Source organism: Ascidiella aspersa, chromosome 6 (assembly GCF_963924565.1).
Source record: "Ascidiella aspersa chromosome 6, kaAscAspe10.2, whole genome shotgun sequence".
NCBI classification, from domain to species: domain Eukaryota; kingdom Metazoa; phylum Chordata; class Ascidiacea; order Phlebobranchia; family Ascidiidae; genus Ascidiella; species Ascidiella aspersa.
This window is the reverse complement of record NC_139452.1, coordinates 23,463,703-23,482,135: the sequence shown is the minus strand read 5'-3', so window position 1 is coordinate 23,482,135 and position 18,433 is coordinate 23,463,703. Positions and strand designations below refer to the sequence as shown.

General features: G+C 36.9%; 2 protein-coding genes across 4 annotated transcripts in view; both read right to left on the bottom strand.

The window, feature by feature from the left end:
* The window catches only part of LOC146140879 (uncharacterized), a 33,001-nt gene extending 29,012 nt beyond the window's left edge, over positions 1-3,989 (bottom strand). For 2 of the 3 annotated variants that reach the window (XM_083391539.1, XM_083391538.1), the window contains exons 1-3: positions 3,803-3,989; positions 1,951-2,101; positions 519-681 (exon numbers count right to left, since the gene is read on the bottom strand). In XM_083391539.1, the coding sequence (XP_083247665.1) occupies positions 519-681; positions 1,951-2,101; positions 3,803-3,872 (384 nt within the window). In that variant the 5' untranslated portion in view covers positions 3,873-3,989. The remainder of the gene's footprint in view (positions 1-518; positions 682-1,950; positions 2,102-3,802) is intronic. The other variant, XM_083391540.1, reaches the window with a different exon arrangement.
* A 3,565-nt stretch (positions 3,990-7,554) lies between these two features.
* On the bottom strand, positions 7,555-13,662 carry LOC146140878 (uncharacterized). The gene is made up of 3 exons (XM_083392733.1): positions 12,071-13,662; positions 11,047-11,265; positions 7,555-10,515 (listed from the first exon to the last, which is right to left on the bottom strand). The coding sequence occupies exons 1-3, from the start codon at positions 13,406-13,408 to the stop codon at positions 10,246-10,248; spliced, it is 1,827 nt and encodes a 608-aa protein (XP_083248859.1). The 5' UTR covers positions 13,409-13,662; the 3' UTR covers positions 7,555-10,245.
* Positions 13,663-18,433: the final 4,771 nt, after the last annotated feature.

The window sequence follows — 18,433 nt, the reverse complement described above, 5'->3', positions numbered from 1 at the left end:
TTTAGGCTGTAGGTCCTATTTTAAGGAGTTCGGACTTTATTCCGTTATTTCTAAGTCTTACTTCGGAGATTTGAGGTCATATTCTGTCGTATAGATATCACTGCGTATTTGACTTTATTATGTAGTTGATCTTAATAAAATGGCATTATAGAAAGTTCCTCTTTAGATGTTATTATTTTTACAGATTTGTAGTGTGTTCCAGTGGTAAAATGGCTAGTTAGATATATTGCGGTTTCAAATTAAAATGATTTATTGTTAAATGTTAAATGTCTGTGTTTTTGCTCTCAATTTTTAGTAATGGTTTTTGAATTGCTTACATCTTCTTAAATCGTATCAATAGGACAGTGCCCAAAATTTTAATGTGATTGTTAATAACATCAAAACACTCACTAATGTAAATATATTTTTTTTAATTTAATGTTAAAAAAAGAATAACACATATTTTCTTAGTATCTGTGTCGATAAAAAAAATGAGGTTTTTACAAAATGGCTCTCTAAAGCAAAGCTATTTTACGCACCATGAGAAATGAAACAGACGCGTAATAGTTGAGAAAGAGCAGGCTTTCCTTCGCCTTACACATCCATTCAGGGTAGATCCACATCTTGTTGATGTCCTCGGAGGATTTGAAGGGTAAAGTTAAAAGAAACAAGGAGTCGGCCACAGCAAGTTGAAGGACATACCTAAAGGTTTTGTTAGCAATATTACCGTTCATGTAAACTTTGTAAAGTTTCACAATTTTTTTTGCGGCGTCCGAGTAGTAAGCGAAACTATAGCAGCAAAGCGTTGGCGACCAAATTATTTTAACTGAACTATTTTAAAGTGAACCAAACATAAGATAGACAGCATAAATAATTTCGAACTTATTTAATATGAGCTAAGGTTTCGTATTTCTCCTACAGTTTTATTTTTAAAGAAATCTTGATCCGGACCGATATTAATATTCGAAGCCAGTGTTTCTTAATCAGGTAAATGGTTCACCCCAGGGTGAATAAAATTTTTGCAGGGGTGAACCAACCAAAAGGGGTGAATAAGGGTGAACCGTCAGAAATGGATGATAGCTTGCGAGCAGGGCGGATATTCCGGGTGCTGTTATATATAGACCAGATAGTTTTATCATATCATGAGACAAGGGTAAATGAAATCTGGAGATAGATGCTAGATGTGAACAAAACTAAAAAAGTTTAAGAAGCTGTTCGAAGCAACTATACAATTAGGTGAAGAAACACAGCCGTACTGTAACTTAACACAGATTTGACATTTTTTCCAACAAATAAAACAACGAAGCCGGGTTTTGAGAAAGCAAAACAATCAATAAAAAAATCTACAAAAAAGTAATATTTCAGCATATTGATGTTTTTTGACAAAATCAGAACAATTTAAATACGACAATTGGAATTGTGTTTAAGGTGACGGGATATATATCCAGCACAAAACGGATGCCAAGCCAAATAACAGGTTTACTTTAAGGTCATATAAGAAAAAGTTCTTAATATAAATCTTAATGTATACTACTTGTGTTGATGGCAACACCATTAGAAAAGAGAAAACATTGTAAGCTTTACCGGTACACTTCTCTAACAACGCACAAAAGCGATTTTAAAGCTTTGTCTAAAACAGGGGTCGGCAACCTTTTCTAGTCACGGGCCAAAACCAACCCCAGAAAGGCCTCTGCGGGCCGCACAAAAAATGGCGCAACGGTAAAGAAGCGCTGATCTAGTTCAAAACTTCAAAAGACAGCATCAAAACGTATACAAACCGGATGAAGGTCTATTAGCGCGAAGCGCGAAAGTTTTTTGCACTTACGTCGTTAAAATAGTCAAAAAGTATTTTAAATGGACTCGTGCTTAGTTTGTCAAAGAGGCGGCGGGTCGGATGAATTACATTGGCATGCCGGAGCGGGCCGTAGGTTGCCGACCCCTGGTCTAAAACAATTGAAACGTGTGGCTTACCAATGGGTAACAGACTTCCTGAATTCCCTGAGAACAAGGATAATGAAAATGACAATGCTGTTTCCAACCAATCCAATGACGCAGATCAGCATTGAGAAGACCACCTTAGGCCAGTTGACCTCTGACGATGTTTCACCTTCGAAATCTTCTGCTACGAAACATTGTTACATTGTGACTCAAAACACGGTCGGAGCTGTCTAAGTTTGTTGAGCTTGTCATATAAACTTTTCACATAAGTCTCTAAATCAGGGGTTACTATTCCTTTTAATAATGTTCCACTTCAGTAGAACCTGATAAATTTTCGTTTACTACGTTTTAAACGATATCAAATTATAGCTTAATTCAAATATTGAAGAAACGAAACTAAAATGACTTAATATGTTTTTTTAATGTTTACTTAAAACTATATTTATGGCGAGACTGGTACTAAATTATTGCTAGCTTGAAACTAAATCAAACAAAATTGCAGTTAGATGGCACCTTAACTTATAATATTGTCATTTCAAACATTGTTGAGATCAGTGGTTCTCGACCTTTTTAGCCTACGGACCGGTAAAACTTCAAAACAAATTTAGCGGACCGGTAGACCTTAAAAAATCAACCCAAAATGTAATTACGACAAAAGTATGCAACTTAAAAGCAAATAATGGAAACTCCAATTTATTCAGCAATTTGCTGCTGTCTTTTAAATATCATTCGTGTTATACGTGGTTGGTTCGATTCTATTGAAGTTTTTCACATACAACTGGCAAGTTAAAGACCTAAACGAGTTATTTATGTTACTTTTAAACAGTTGGGCACAACACTTGCAGCATTTTGACGTTCAATAAAGTCGAAAGATGACGATTAAATCTATGTTACGTTACAATGCTACAAATTACGGAACTGGCTAAGTTCTAAATTTGGTCCACAAGCTTTAACATCTTGCATTTTGGAATTCAGATATTGTAATACATTTGGCGGACCGGCAGGAAAGTTGTCGCGGGCCGGCACCGGTTCGCAGACCAGTGGTTGAGAACCACTGGTTTAGATCAGATATTTTAAACTATTTGAAAATGGGCTCAATTTCTCTTTTTAACCACTTCTTAGTCGTGCCAAACATGTATTGTTATATTCCCATCACTTAATCTATTCCTCTTAGTGATATTAATCTTGATCTTTCATTTTCCTTGTTCAGTTTAAGTGACCAGAATATGGCAAAATATTTTTACTATGCATAGACAAACTCATAGTTTCTGGTGACAATGACAATCAATTTACCCTTAGCAATCTGCAACTTGCTTTCCTGCAATTAGTTACTGTGACATAATTAAACAACTTAAATCTTCAATACTTACTTACATAATTATACATTACTTAACTATAACGTTTAGCTAAATAAGGTCACGTCAGTTATCAAACAAGTTTCGGTGAGATTGCAGACAAACATTTATATAGAGCTAAACTATATGGACACGGAAATCTATCTTTTTTTTCAATTTTGAGTTAAAGAGCAACGTAAATATATCGATATTCCAGATGAATTTGTGGTTGTAGAGAAATGTTCTCAAAATTGCGTGATTACTACCATCAATGAGCGTTTAACACTTTTGTCATGAAATGTCACGAGGAATGACTCTAAAGTCAAAATGAAACCCACCAATTCTAGTTTAACTGGATAATGATTAAAATGATATAACTTATCATCGTGGCCTCAAAGACTGCTTCGCGACCCCAAGAGGGTTTGAAGGCCACGGTTGAGACATCTTGTCATAGACTAACATTTTGTAATTTATATTAGTGTTGTGGTTATAAAATAATTGCACTGAGTTATAGAGCGCACAAAAAATAACTCCCGCTACAAACAAAATACCTGCATGATAATAGTCTTCAATTGCAGGATACTCATCTAGAAACTTTCCGCTGTAGTCATAATATGACATCCTTTAGGCCTAATTAGAATCTGGCTTTCGGATTTCAATGTAGGTCTTTTGACAAGTCATGAAAATCAGTATCAGCTAAACACAGTTAACCGTAAGATTTGTCAAAATGTGCAGAAAGTTTTTACCGACCCTGTGGCTACAGAAAAACGTTTTTTTTACATATGACAAAACAAACTGCAAATTTAATTTGGTAAGAGAAACAGAGTGTATAAAATAGACCTCGACCAACTACGGCCCACAGTTTGTTTAGATCCTATTTGAGACCCGGCCCGCCAAGATATTTTTTTACTCTTATGCGACCCCTCTCAAATAATGGCCTCTGCTGGTATAGATGTAAAATTTTAACAGTTCTTTAACAATGCAAAACACGGTAAAATGTTTAATGAACAGCTATTCCACTATGAGTAGTCATCCACCTAAGAACGCGTTCCTTGAAATAACTAAAAGCAACCACTGAACTGCCTTATTTTTAATAACACAAAAAACTTGAGTTCTGTCAAGACCATGCCAATACCGGTACGTATAAATTTATAAACTTGAACAACAAGCCAATAATACCATTTTTTTAAAATAATAAATGTTATGAATGGAATTTCGGGTATTTTTAGTTAAGAGACTAATTACTAGTTAAAAAAACATGTTGCGAATGTTAAAAACTTGAATTACACTCGCAAGAAATCTGCAAAACAAATGAATTACACTCGCAAGAAACCTGCAAAACGAAAAGATTAACCAGTTAACCCTGTAACAATACAATTATAGCTAAGGTAATAGCACAGATAATTACTGTGACATTCCATGCACACCCGTAGGAAACTTTGGGTTTGCAAAACCGCTGCAATTCAGCTAAAATACGTAACTTTGCCTCGATCAAACTAATCTCTGATCGTTTTTTAAAACGGAGCAAAAAATTGTCTTGCAAAGCCTTTTGTTTAAACTTTAAGAATTGCTGGAAGTAGGCTAAGTACGTTATAACGTGCAGCAGAATTCGCAAAACAATGCCAGCAGGCCGCACTAAATCAAAAGTGATATTGACGAACCGTACCATTTCGAAACACGGAAGGAAATCAGGAAGTTTGCCAAGGCGTTGGGGGGAAATATTTACGCTGCGGGTAGTTGCGTTTCGAACAGTAACGAAAACGAGCATTTGACACGAATAACACACCAAACAAATGTCATCACAAGTGAACTGTTTCAATGCATTGTATCGCAAATATCCTTTAAACCAGGGATGTCCAACCTGCGGCCCGCCTGATATTTACGTGCGGCCCATCACTTATTGTCACTTTCAGTTAGCTTTATTAAAAACAATTGTTTCGACTATCATCAAAACGTGTAGAGCGCGCAGAATTTGATGTAGACCTAATCTTATGTTTTTTTCTGACACTATAATCAAGTCTAATGTCGCATTTCAACATCCATCGAACACTTTGTGCACACACCAACAATATACCTAAAACGTTAAACAATATACCTAAACGTTCAAAGCGAAAATAAACGCGAAATGTTTAGCTAATTACAAACGACAAAATGATTAACAATATCTGGTCGAAATTCTGTAATTGTTTTTAGTAAAGGTATGATTTTTATTCGTTGTCATCCATGTTTTAGGATTGCCTATATTAGACGGAAGAAATGTACTCAGGACAGCAACTTCGCTGTTGGGGAACATGTTTATCAAATGACCGCTAAATGCATGACATTAATTCAAACACTCATTGCCCTACATATACAGCTTTTTGGCATTGTTGCAAGTGAACCAAAAACACTCAAAACGGGTCACAGAGTTTTGTCACTTCGGGGAAGGGCTTTGCATTAACACTTAAAAAAATTCAGATTGTGCGATTGCATGGCTACGTGGCCCCTTCACTGGATCTTCCCCTGTCTATGAGAGGGTTGCTGTTTATCCAACCTATAAGTCAGGGTTTTTAAACTGGGGTCCATGAACCCCTTGGGAGTACGTGAACTAGTTTTAGGGGGTACATGAAGCCATAATTGAAAATTATTCATTTTTTAAAGAAAATGTTAAATTAAAAATAAAAGTTTTTGCACTGAATGTATGCTTACTCTCCTATTGCGCTTTCACATGATTTGTACTTGAAATAGCAGATTTTGAAGTCTATTTGTATTGTGATATCAATTTGTGACGTTATCTTTAAAATTCTTTGCCTACACTGGTCCACGCGAATCAAAAATGTTTTTAGAGGTCGACCGTAAAAAAGTTGGTTCCTGGATGTGTGGAACACAGGACTTTTCAATCGTAACCAGACTCCGGTAATTCGACAGAAGTTGGCCGACATTATTTTTTAGGCCGTAGTCGTACTCGTTGTTTAACCTACTCCGCAGACCTGGTTGTAATGACTTGCCTTAAATCCAATTAAATTGACAAAGGTATTTTCTGTAAAAAGACTTAACTTTAGTTTTTTGTACAAATGATTCCAAGCCTTTGGGCAAATAGCTTGGCGTGGAATGATGTTTTTAATGTCATACTTTTTTATAATTACGCGTAAACAGTGCGATTGCTCTTTGTTTGATTTTAGTGATTATGATGTCATAAAATACGCAGGATGAAATGAGAAAAATCCGACTATTGGTTTACTATTTGGTAACAATGCAGGATGGAATGAGAACAAATCCGACTATTGGTTTACTATTCGGTAACAATGCTAATGATTTGAATTATTTTAGATTAACTTCAGTCATTTAAAAATAACTTATTCGCAATCCCGAAAACTTGAAATAACGGCGGTTTTTGCCTTGATTTTTGTCATACAAATTTTCCAATCACACTGTCGCACAATAAGAACGTCATGGAGTCAGATGACTTCTCTTCAACGTAAAAATAGACAAATATCACGAAAATGTTATCAAACAGAAAGAAGGGTGCGACCTCCTTCTACCGTGTCAACAAGGAATAGGCTTGGCGGCCAAGGTTCGTTGGTGTACAATAGGAAACCGTTGGGTGGAATTGTATTGTCTACATGTTGTGGTTCGATTGAAGCTTATGAGTGGTGTTCTACAAGGCTACCTGTGTTATTATGATCGCAGTCCTCTACTCCTGCGATGCTAATCTATGTCGATTCTATTAAAAACTGTACAAGGCGATTTTAGGTTGTAATTAGCATTATTAAAAAATGAATGTTTATCTACAATTTAAATTCTAAAAGTTCATAAATTTTGCCCTGGCTAACAGTACCCTTCCCAGATTTCTCATTTCGTCAATTAATATCTATAGGTAAACATATATGTTTTTGTGAAAGGAATTCATTGATCGATATATTTTCTGGATACGTTTAACAAACTAAAACTTCCTATATACCATACCTGACATCCACTCTGTATAAAAAACTTAAAGCCTAAATTAATTTAAAAAAATAAGCCTGTGTCAAAGTTTTACTCATGACAAGTGCATTTAGGTCACTGTTCTCAAAGTCTTGACTTGATTCAAGTCGTTTTTTTAAATTGCTTAACTTGACTTTAATATTTTAAACATATGTCTCTACTTGGACTTAAATTATTTCAAAAATGACTGACTGGGGAAAGTCATTTCAAAACGAATCGTCTACAACTGCACTTAGGTCGTCGCAAAACAATGTGGGTAGAAACGAGCAAATAAAGATTTAAAACACAAAAAAGCTTGTTTAATGAAACGCAAAAACACTTGTATATGTGTAAAAGCACAACTCTTGAAGAAAACGCGCGCATAAAAACATTTCTTGAAGAACAAAACGACAGAGTCGCGAGGCACTTAATGCTGGTGTGATACCGCATGTCATTGTGCCGACATTGGACTAAACACGTGGAAAGTTTAGAACAGCACACAGCAGACCAAACGTTGCATACACACTAAAACACTGCATTAAAATTATAAGAAAAACGTTCAACGGGATTATAAAAAACAAAATCTTTTAGCACGCAATTTCTGTGGATTTCGGATCCTGCCATGAAAATAATTGATTCGCTTCAGGTTGGTTTTTAATACATCACAGCGTCACATATAGTTGGCTGCTGTTATATAGATTATGAAAAATACAAAAACAAAAAAAAACACAGCGCAATAGCAAGCCGCGTGCATAGCAGCGAGTAGCTCACAGCATCTTTAACATGGCAAGATATCTTAATGATTACAGTTTATAAAGCTACGTCCTTGACGTGGTGTAAGCTTACCGCATCATAAACCCGACCATTTTTCAAATCGATATCAAGAAACGCATTTTAATCGATAAAGAAAAAACGAATTGGTGGCTTATTTTGGTTGAAAAGGCACACCGCACAGGCAAGAATTGTGCCTTTTGCAAACCGTACGGTTGGCAAACGAAGGAATCACGAAAAAAAAGGTCGTTTGCCCTTCTTTACCCCACTATGTCTTAAGAGTTGAATAAAGTACACTAGGGGAAAAAGAACGTTGGATATTACAAAAAAAAATGGGATTACGTATTTACGTGTTTGGGGTTAGACAAAAATTAACTGGTGTTTTTGTAAGAACGTACACAAGGATATTTAAGTTGTAGTAGCATATTGTTTGCGGGTTATGATGTACAGTTTTATAAAACTGGCAAAATGTCAATCAAAAAGCAGCGTGTTTCAGAAAACACGAGATTTTTCCCGGCCTGGTTTTGACCAACCGGTTTATTTCTTCCGGCCAGCCTTATATTTCCTTAATAATCCTAAAATTTGGGTATCAATACTATATCAACTGAAATGTTAGTCAAATGCAAAGCCCAGTATAAATTTTGATGAAAATTTATGTTATCTTTCCGTCGCTTTACAATAATTAAGTCAAATAAGGTAAATACAAAATGTTATATCTGGCTGGCGATCGTTAATATTTACAGTTGTCCAACCTGCGAACGCCAGTGCTTAGATCAGCGGTTCTCAACCAGTGGGCGCCATAAGAACATTTGAGGTGGGCCACAGACCAATTTAAAAAATCTAGATTTAGTGTCATTTGTGTCACTATATGTAATTTTACAGGAATAATATCTTGGGGAGGAATTAAAAAGGAAGGTAAATTTATTAACCGCAATTATCTCACTAATGCACGGTTGAATAAATAATCTGTTTTGAAATACGTTCTGCTGTGTTTTGTTCTAAACCTATTTTACAGTTTTTTCTTTCATAAAAATGTATTGGGCCACAGAATTTTTTTTTTGCAATGTAAATGATCCACGAAAGAAAAAAGGTTGAGAACCACTGGCTTAGATTTATCCGTCCTGTTTTGAAAGGGTTTGTTGACCACTGCTCTATACTTTAGCGCCTTGACTCCGACATTTGCAAAAACGAAAGGTAAAACGACATGTTCAATAAAATTAAGTATAAAAAAAGTAAAAATTGTCGAGAGGGCACCAGGTGCTTTAACCTGGTATCGATTTTCAGCCTCAATCGTCAAACTGGAAAATTCGGTATTTGGGGCCTTATTGAAAAAGTCGGACAAAATATAACGCCAAAGTTTTGTGGCGCCATAATCGTAATGGAAATTTCAGCTTAGCGGTCCTTATAGAACAGGAGTTCTTAAACTTTTTTTTTTTCCTAAAATTTTTTTTGGCTTCGCGTGGACCACGATAGGCAAAAATTTTCAAAAAATGACGTCATAAATTGACGTCACATTACAAATAAGCTTCATAAATCAGTTGATTCCGTTCTAAAAACTGTGAAAGTGAAATGAAGTTTTAATACAGTCAGTGCAAAACCGTTTAGTTTTTAATTAAACTGCTTTCTTTGAAAAAATGATTACTTTTTAAATATACACTAATATTTCAATTTGGCCTTCATGGACCCCCTAAAACTAATTTACGGACGCCCAAGGGGTCTATGGACCCCAGTTTAAGAACCCATGTTATAGAACCTATTTTGGCCTACTCTTATTTAATGATGTTCGATACTTAAGTTTTACTGCGTTACGGATCGCCCATATTTTGGAAAAAAAGTTCGTTATTCAAGCCGATGCCAAATAAGTTCACAACAATGTTCAAACAAGCAAAGTAGATTAAATAGAAAACTTACTAAATGTATTTTTTTAGGTTGTTGGGCCCACTTTTGCTTGACGTTACAGAAAAGTTAATTAAGTCCAGGTATTAACCTCCTAAATTTTGTTATATAAATTTGCCTTTCAAGATGGAATAGCTAATTGCATATCATGGCTGAAATTCCTGCAGTAATTTGATATCGGTTTGGCAGAGATGCCACCCTAGTGTCGGACATAATAATGCTACCAGTTGGCATCGGGTATCAGTTTGGCATATGTTTGGCATCGGGTATATATAACGAAGACGAAAAGAACGTATAACAATACTACACCGGTTGACATCTGGCATCGGCTCTGACCCGATATTCTTAAATACCCCTATATAATTAAGACGGCGAGAACGGGCGCTCAGGCCCTCTTCTTCTTCTTAGTCTTTTTGCTGCTGGGCGGCGGGGCCGGTCGAGAGCGCGCGTCCTTGCAATGCGGAATATGCCGCTCGGCCGCCTTCTGGTTGAAAAGACGCTCACAGTGCGGACACTGGACGTAGTCGGGGTTAAGCGATGGGGGCGGCGGGGGCAGGTCGGCCAGGTTGCCGCCGGCGGCCACATACGCGCTCGCCTTCTTGGCTTGACGGATCGTGCTGATGAAGTCGTTGTGCTGAGCGCGCCAGTCGGCCTTCTGTGAAGATCGGTTTGGTTTTATTTGCATGAAATTGATGAAAGACACACGCACATATGTGTTTAGCAACTGTGATCTTATAGCCCTTCGGAATCTGCTTTTTGATCAACCATTACCGCTTAGGTATCAATAGTACACCAAAAGCCATCGCAGATTCACCGAATCTTTCCATCAATGATAAACGCAAGGCAGGTTAGATAAACAACTAGCCTGCAGTGAGATTCGAACTCACGACCTCCGGCCACACTATAGTTGGAAAAGTCAATTAGGCATTTTTTGTCAAGACGGTCGCTTAGCGTGCAGGTATCCGCAAGTTATGGGCGTGGAAGCAAAATGCTTAATGAATATCGAAATGCCCTCTAAACAACAAAGTCATTGCACACACATGGATTGGATATATACTGTGCTCTAGCCCTGCTAAAGTAGTACTGACCAACTATTACTGCATACTCCCAATAATAACCCGGGTGTTAGTAACCAACAGTGATTTGGAACTTATGAATCAATCAAAATGAAAATAAAGTGACTTACTTGTTTCATTTTAGCACTTAAAACGGTTGTTCTGTTTGCTCCGCTGAAACCTTCCAATTCAGTTCCTCTTTTGCGAGCATTCGCCATGTTGAACACTTTGCGCTTCTTCGTGGTGGACTTTGAACAGATTTCTATGTGCTTTTTCAGACGGTCCTTGGCAAATTTTCGCCCACAGATTTTGCACGGTGACACGTCAACAACTTCATACTCCTCTGGGTCCTACATTATCAAATATAAGCCTTTAGAAACAGTCAAATATGTTTTTGATTGTAAAGCGATTAATATTTATTTGCTGGGTAGACAAGTAGCTCTGTAGACACTAAAAACTAAACTTGTTTATTTTATTATGTTTGTAATGCTCAAAATGGTTGTGGTTTTCTCCAAGGCTCTTTTTATACAAAAGAAGTATGATTGAATACAAATAAGCATGCAAAATAGTATATTGATTAGAGATCAACCGATATAACTTTTTTTGACAAATACTCATATCCGATTTTCTACAATTTTGTAAACCGATACCCGATACCGATTTTTTTTTATATCTAGGTAATGTTCAAAACTTGAATTAACTGAAAATAAAATCCGAATAACGTTTTAGTTTATATACCTTTATTAATTAATAAACTATTATTTTACATCTTAACATGACATGATGCTAAAAAATGGGTAAGTTGTTTGACGTACAGGAAAAATTCTATCATATTTTCGTACTATTCTACATCAGTGCTTTTCAACCTTTTTTCTGGAGTGGAACCCTATGGAAACATTTCACTGGCTTGAGGAACCCCAGTGCAATATTTCCACTGGCTTGAGGAACCCCAGTGTAATAAACACACCTCAATTAGGTAAACAATTTAGAAATTGCGGAACCCCTGGTCTGTACTAGCGAAAACCTTAAGTTCCACGGAACCCTGTTTGAAAACCAGTGGTCTACATTTACCGATAGTATCCTATACCGATATATATCAGTAGAAGCCAAATATTATATCAGTCTATCTCTAATATTTATTATCGCAATATATACCTGTTGTTGAGGTAGTGATTCTGAAGGTAATGTTGCAGGAACATTTCCATATTTTGTTTCAGAAGTTTTCTTAGGGCCTTTCCAGGTTTGCTTCTGTCGCATATGATTTTCTTCAACTGCTCGAAGGGGAACCTGGGGTGATAAAGTCGTTCTGTTCGAGTTTCTTGAGCTTGTCGTGCTTCGGGTGTCTCTTCGAACAAGCACGGGTTTCTTGAATGCAGTCATGGTCGCTTGCGAATCATTTTGCCGTTCACCTTTGACCTTGGCGTTCTGCTGGTAGATGCGCATTTGTTCCGACAAACCTGAATGCTTGCTGTAAGTCTGGTTCATCGGGTTGGCTAGGTGCTGCTGGTGCTTATTCAATGGCGGCCTGTGTTCAGTCTCCCTGAAAGAAGGCTCGACTTTATTTTCTTGCTTTTTTCTTTCATCTGCTTCTGCCTCGGCCATTCTTTGACGTAGGTGCTCCAGTTTGTCGTGCTTCTGTTTTTGCTTGGCCATCCCGCCGTTTTTCTTGTTCTGTGACTCTTCCCAATGATTGTGATGAAGCTTAGGTTTGTTGGGCATTTCATCCCATCTTTGGTCATCTATAACCCTTGAAGCTTCTTGGTGTTTTTTGAGACGTTGCTTCCTTTCATTGTCTTGTTGCATCTGCCACTGTTGAAAATCAGATAGTTTAGCAGAAGGAGGTTCTTCTTCGAACTGTGCTTCATGTTGATGGCGTTTGTTCAGCTTGTGAAGTTGCTTTTTCTTTTGCTGAATTTTTCGCAAAGCTCTTAAACTGTCTTGGTTCGGCCGAATTGAAGCTTCGTTTTCCTTTTCAGCTTGATTTTGAACTGGATCATTGTGAATTTGTACCGTTCGCTCAACTGGTTTTGTAGACTCGAAATGGTGATTTTGCTTTTGGTGTGCATGTCCAGTATAGTTTGAATTTGTATGTTTCTGTTGTTCAAAGTGATCATGGTAGCTGTGTGATTTAACTGTGTGCCTTTGAATGGGTGGTAGCTTGGTGTGATGGGATTTTGCAGACAGTTGTCGTGGTTGTTGATTGGCCGACGATTGGAAATATTTCCCCACCTGTTTGCTGCTTTTTGTAGAAATGTTGTGCATTGAGTTGTCTTGTTGGATACGATAAAGTTCAGCCAGTTTCCTTTCTTTCTCTGCTAGCAGTTTCTTTTGAAAGCTTTTCTGCATTAAAAGAAGTGGTGAAGCTGTCTGGTTACTAGTATTGTACGACTCCAATGTTCTTTGTCGCTTCTCACTGGTTGGAATGAAACTTTGATGACGCGAGCTGCCCTTCATGATGGCTGTGTCTAATAAATAGTTTGTTCTAACAGCCATTTGATAGAAACAGGAATAGTTTTATTTAGTTCTGGTTGTCATAGGTGCATACTGTAATGGTAAAATAAACATCTTGGAAATATAGTTAAAAGATAGTTTCAAATATCATTTGCCCCATTTGTTTACAAGTGTCTGAAACTTTTATGCCAGTAATGTCATTTGGTGTAGAATATCGCCAGCCTAGTGAATTTATCGAAATAAAAGTTTTTTGGCTTGTATATTGTCCTATTTTGGCATAGAATTTCAGCCTTAAATCTTTGGCGGCTTTAAATATGGAAAGCAGTCAGGTCATTGTCCATAAACCCACCAGAGACATGAATTGACAATGAAAATGACCTTATCTGGCATTCACACTTCAGAAGTTTGACAAAATATTTTACCAAAGGATATAAAATAATAACTTTACCTGGGAGGCAACTGCGAGTATTACCTAGACATGCTTGTGACAGTTTGTATTGTGGTCCCTTAATGGCGGGAATTGTTTCCCCAACACCCAGTCAGCATTTTACAGAAATTTTCTCCAAAATCTTATACATTTCTTTAACAAACACCTTGTGTGTGCACCTCACAGAATGCAGACTGAGCAAACAACTCAACAGTCCATCTTGCATTTTGTGGCCGGGGCAAATACCCGATTTTAAAAAAAAAGATATGAATAATTAAATTGCACAACGGATTTTCTGAAAAAAGGTTGAGTTGCATTGGGATTGTGAAACTTAGTGCTTCAAACCGTAATTGCACACCTGAAAATTTAGTGCTGTACACCCGAGATTTGGGAGAAAAGTGCCATGAAATGAAGACTGGTCACTTATATTACCTGGCATCACATGGCATCAAAATAGTATTAAGTAACAATATATTGATTTTCAGGATTATATATTTCAGGAAATTTTCAACCAAAAATATGTATTAATTTTTGCATCAGTCTCCAGTTGGTTTGCGGAAACCAAGTGCACATTTTACAGCCCTTTATGCTAAATTCTTGACCAAACAAACGTAAAACTCGCACCCTGTCCACCAGTCTGGAAAGTATGGCAGATTTCGACGAGATCTCGCGGGTGCACGGCCGAAAAAATCCAGGTGACCGGGTGTAACAAAGGTCAAAAAAGTGGCGCTCTTTCACTATTGCATGTGAAAAGTTATGCAAAAAAAATAATAATAAGAATACCGCATACCACAACGCATATTGTTTGGGTTAGGGTGCGGGTTAGCGTTTGGGTGAGGGTGGGTCAAGTTATTATTAATAATAAACATAATATTACTTGACCCACCCTCAACCAAACGTTAACCCGCACCCTAACCCAAACAATATGTGTTGTGGTATGCGGCATTTGAAGAAAATTTTTTTTTATTAATTTTTACGTACGATAGTGAAAGAGCGCCAAAAAAGTACACCTCGGGTGCATTTTCGATTTTCCTGGTGCACTTTATGATTTTCAGTTACATATATTGCACTGTAAACGTCTGACGCACATGTGTTTTACATATTTGGGGTGCAGTTCAGAATTTTTTCAGGGTGCACTTTTAAAAGGTTGAAAAAAACTCGCGGGTGCACTGGCCATACTTTCCACTGTGGCCTGTCCACAAGACAACTTTCTTACAAAAGATAAAAGCTACTCTTATTATGGGCTAGGCATTCTAAATTAAAATTTTACGCAGAAATATTTATATAAATCTCGTAACCTGTTCAGTTTTAGTTTTGCTTTGTAAATAATTATTATTGTGTTGGCAGTGCTGCAAATTATTCAAACGCGGATCTGTGTCTATTATATTTCATAACAAATAAGACGGCGCTGGTCTAGAATCCTACCACAACGAAACACCATTTGGGTTAGGGTGCGGGTTAGCGTTTGGGTTACGGTGGGTCAAGTATTATTATTAAACAAAGAATATAATAATACTTGACCCACCCACACCCGAACGCTAACCCGCACCCAAACTCAAATTTTGTGCGTTGATTTTAGAACTGTGGTAGGATTCTAGACCAGCGCCAATAAGACAGAAATACATTTCTATAAAATGGTGCTCAACTAAAACAAAAATAAATTGATCAGCTATGAAATATTTCTACTAGCTTTAATTTGAAAAACAAGCAGAAACCACAAAACCAACGGACAGCGATTGTAAAATCGTTTTTGTTAGGAGGTTGCTACGAAACACCATAGAATGGTAAAACGATTTGTTATCATATTTCGCAGGATATAGTGGCATTAGTATTCTATATGAGCATTAAATAAAATCGTTTAAACCAGCGGTTCCCAAACTTTTCTAAACATTTTGCCTGGCGGACCCGTTGCAATTATTTTGATATTTCGCGGCCTTATAAAAAATTTTCACTAGTGCAGTCAAACAATGTTTCGTTTTTCGTTTGGTCGAGGCATGAAATGTTTAAAGATAATGTCACAAAGTAATATCGAAAGACAGATACGCTCCAGAAACTTGCTTCTGTCGTCGAACTTGTGCGCAAATAAAATCGAATGTTATGAGACTGGGGAAACTGGTGTGCGGGAAGCGCGAAAAATTTGCGTATTTGACAAAAATTTTAATTAGAAGACTGCATTTTATAAGCGTAGAATGTTCGCGTAAAAGAGATATTGTATACTCCCCAATCGCTAAATTACAAGACGTTATCATTTCGCGCAAAAAGGTTTAATTAACCAAATCAATTTGGCTGAAATTGCAACTGGGTTTGGACCACGCTGTTCTAACTAATGCGAACTAGTCACAATAGACATCATAAAACACGCTATGATCAAATAATAAAGCATAACTAAAACAATAAAGATGACAGATAATGTTTAAAACATAGACTAATGTTTGAAAACTTAAAAGACTAATTCTCCTTGCGGACCCTCTGAAACTGCTGTACGGACCCCATTTGGTCCGCGGACCCCAGTTTGGGAACCACTGGTTTAAACAAACGTCATATTGTAATCAAAAATAATTTTAATAAACTGAAATATTTGACAACTTGACGCTGGTTTCAATTTAGCAAGCAAACTTTCCTGGATTTACCGGATGGATTCACTTTCTGCTGTCGTGATGAATTTTTACCATTAGACCTAGTGCCCTATAAGTAAATAATGAAAGTCGCGACTCGAAATGATCGAAAATACGGACGAAACAACTTATACGGACTAACCAGAATAAGACAAATTAAGATGTTACTAGGTTAACTAGAGATATACGCATCACATTTGACAAATTTACCGTTGTGATTTATTAAACCAAAGCATTTTGAATTTTGTCCTATTATGCTTTGAAGATAGACTGTTTGTAATCACGCAATAGTTGTAACGTTGGCTAAATAGTTGCAATCTTTTTTTTGGCTAATCTTTTAGCAACACATGGCGCGGTTGGTAATCCACGGATTTATAAAAACATTAGGGAAATGCGGGCGTTTTTACCTTACTACGAACGAGAACGATGCAATCCATCACATACCGGTGTTGTACGGACTTGACTTGAGTCACTGTTTTCATATGACTTGACTTAAGCCTCTTGGATATAATGACTTGACTTAAGGTTTTTGGACAATGACTTGGGTTAAAAAGAAGAAGTGCTTCCATTAGGCATTTTTCACTATAAAATTAGGTTGTATATCTTAGGATTTGTACATAAAAGAATTTGCTTGCTATACCTTGATTTTGTGTTGTTTTTTAGTTAAATTACTGCTCGCAATCGGACTAGTTTACCAATTTTACCAGTTTGACACCCGATCCGTTAGAAATTAGTGCATTTCTAAGCAAAAAGGTCTACGACAATTAGGGCATCCAATGGCAGAAAAGTCTAGACTTTTAGACCTTGAGGTCCTGGCAATGCACTAATTTGGACCTTTAGGAAAACTCCCGGCGTAGATAAATTGAAAATATTCGTTGAACATTCACAAAAGATTACAAAAAGTGTGAGATGGCATTAATAACACTTGACCCACCCTAACCCAAACGCTAACCCGAACCCTAACCCAAATAATGTGCGTTAATGTAATAATTATTTGAATGCTGGTGAAAAAGCTCAAACTCAGGTGGGCATAAGAAAGTTTCTCGTCTATGGTACGATAGGATTGTTACGTCACAAATTGAGGTATTGGAGCCTAAAGCGTTTATGTAATCATTAATTTAATGCACATAATTGGGGTTAGGATGCTGATTAGCGTTTGGGTTTAGGTAGGTCAAGTATTATTAAACCTAATCTTTAAGCACATTGTTAAGTCAAATTAGTGCATTAATTGTCCGAGACCTCAAAGTCTAAAAGTCGGATTTTTTGATCCTTTGGATGCACTGATTGTCGTAGACCTTTTTTCTTAAAAATGCACTAATTTCTAACGGATCGGGCGAGTATGACGTTTCATTTATTGAAATTGACTCTTGTTATTGAATCGAAATGACTTGACTTACGACTTGTTTACAACACTGTTACATACTGCGTACGTGTATGCTCTAATGATTAATCAAGGTCAGACTTTTTATGTAGATGTTAATATCTTCTATATATCTTCGAAAGCACGGGCATCATCAGTAGGCTATATCTCATTCAAATGGAGTCAAAGAATTTGGAAATCAAATATGACAGTATGTTGTATCTTGTTACAGGGTTTTGAACAGGTCTTTTCAAACTAACGCTTTCCTACAGCTAATTGAATATCTCTTGTTTTGCGCGTCATATAGCTTTTACATAAACTAGCAGCTTTAATATGTTTATGATAGGCGTGCCCCTTTCTCAAGTTTGGGGTGCATAGCGGTAAAACTAATTTTTATACTGTTCTTCCGAAATGGTTTAAGAATAATGAGTGTTCTTTCGACTACCCACGAGGTTTGCTTTTCGTCAAAACAACAATTTTAGCCTGTTCTGTTCTGTTAACGATGGCTGATCCACGCTTGAAGGCTACATATATAATGAAAGTACAACGGATAGTCCTGTCCTACAAAAAACAATTCCAGCACAAAGAAGTCGCAGCTGCAGAGATGCATTCCAGAGGTTTAATGGTTACTACATCGCACGACATGCAACGACATAAGAAAAAAA

What these genes read in the sequence shown, in the direction of transcription:
- LOC146140878 (XM_083392733.1), bottom strand. Translation starts at nt 13,408, where the DNA reads ATGGCTGTTAGAACAAACTATTTATTAGACACAGCCATCATGAAGGGC. An exon ending in AATCACTACCTCAACAACAG is followed by an intron (nt 11,266 to 12,070) that starts GTATATATTGCG and finishes TTGATAATGTAG; the next exon opens with GACCCAGAGGAGTATGAAGT. An exon ending in TAAGTGCTAAAATGAAACAA is followed by an intron (nt 10,516 to 11,046) that starts GTAAGTCACTTT and finishes CGATCTTCACAG; the next exon opens with AAGGCCGACTGGCGCGCTCA.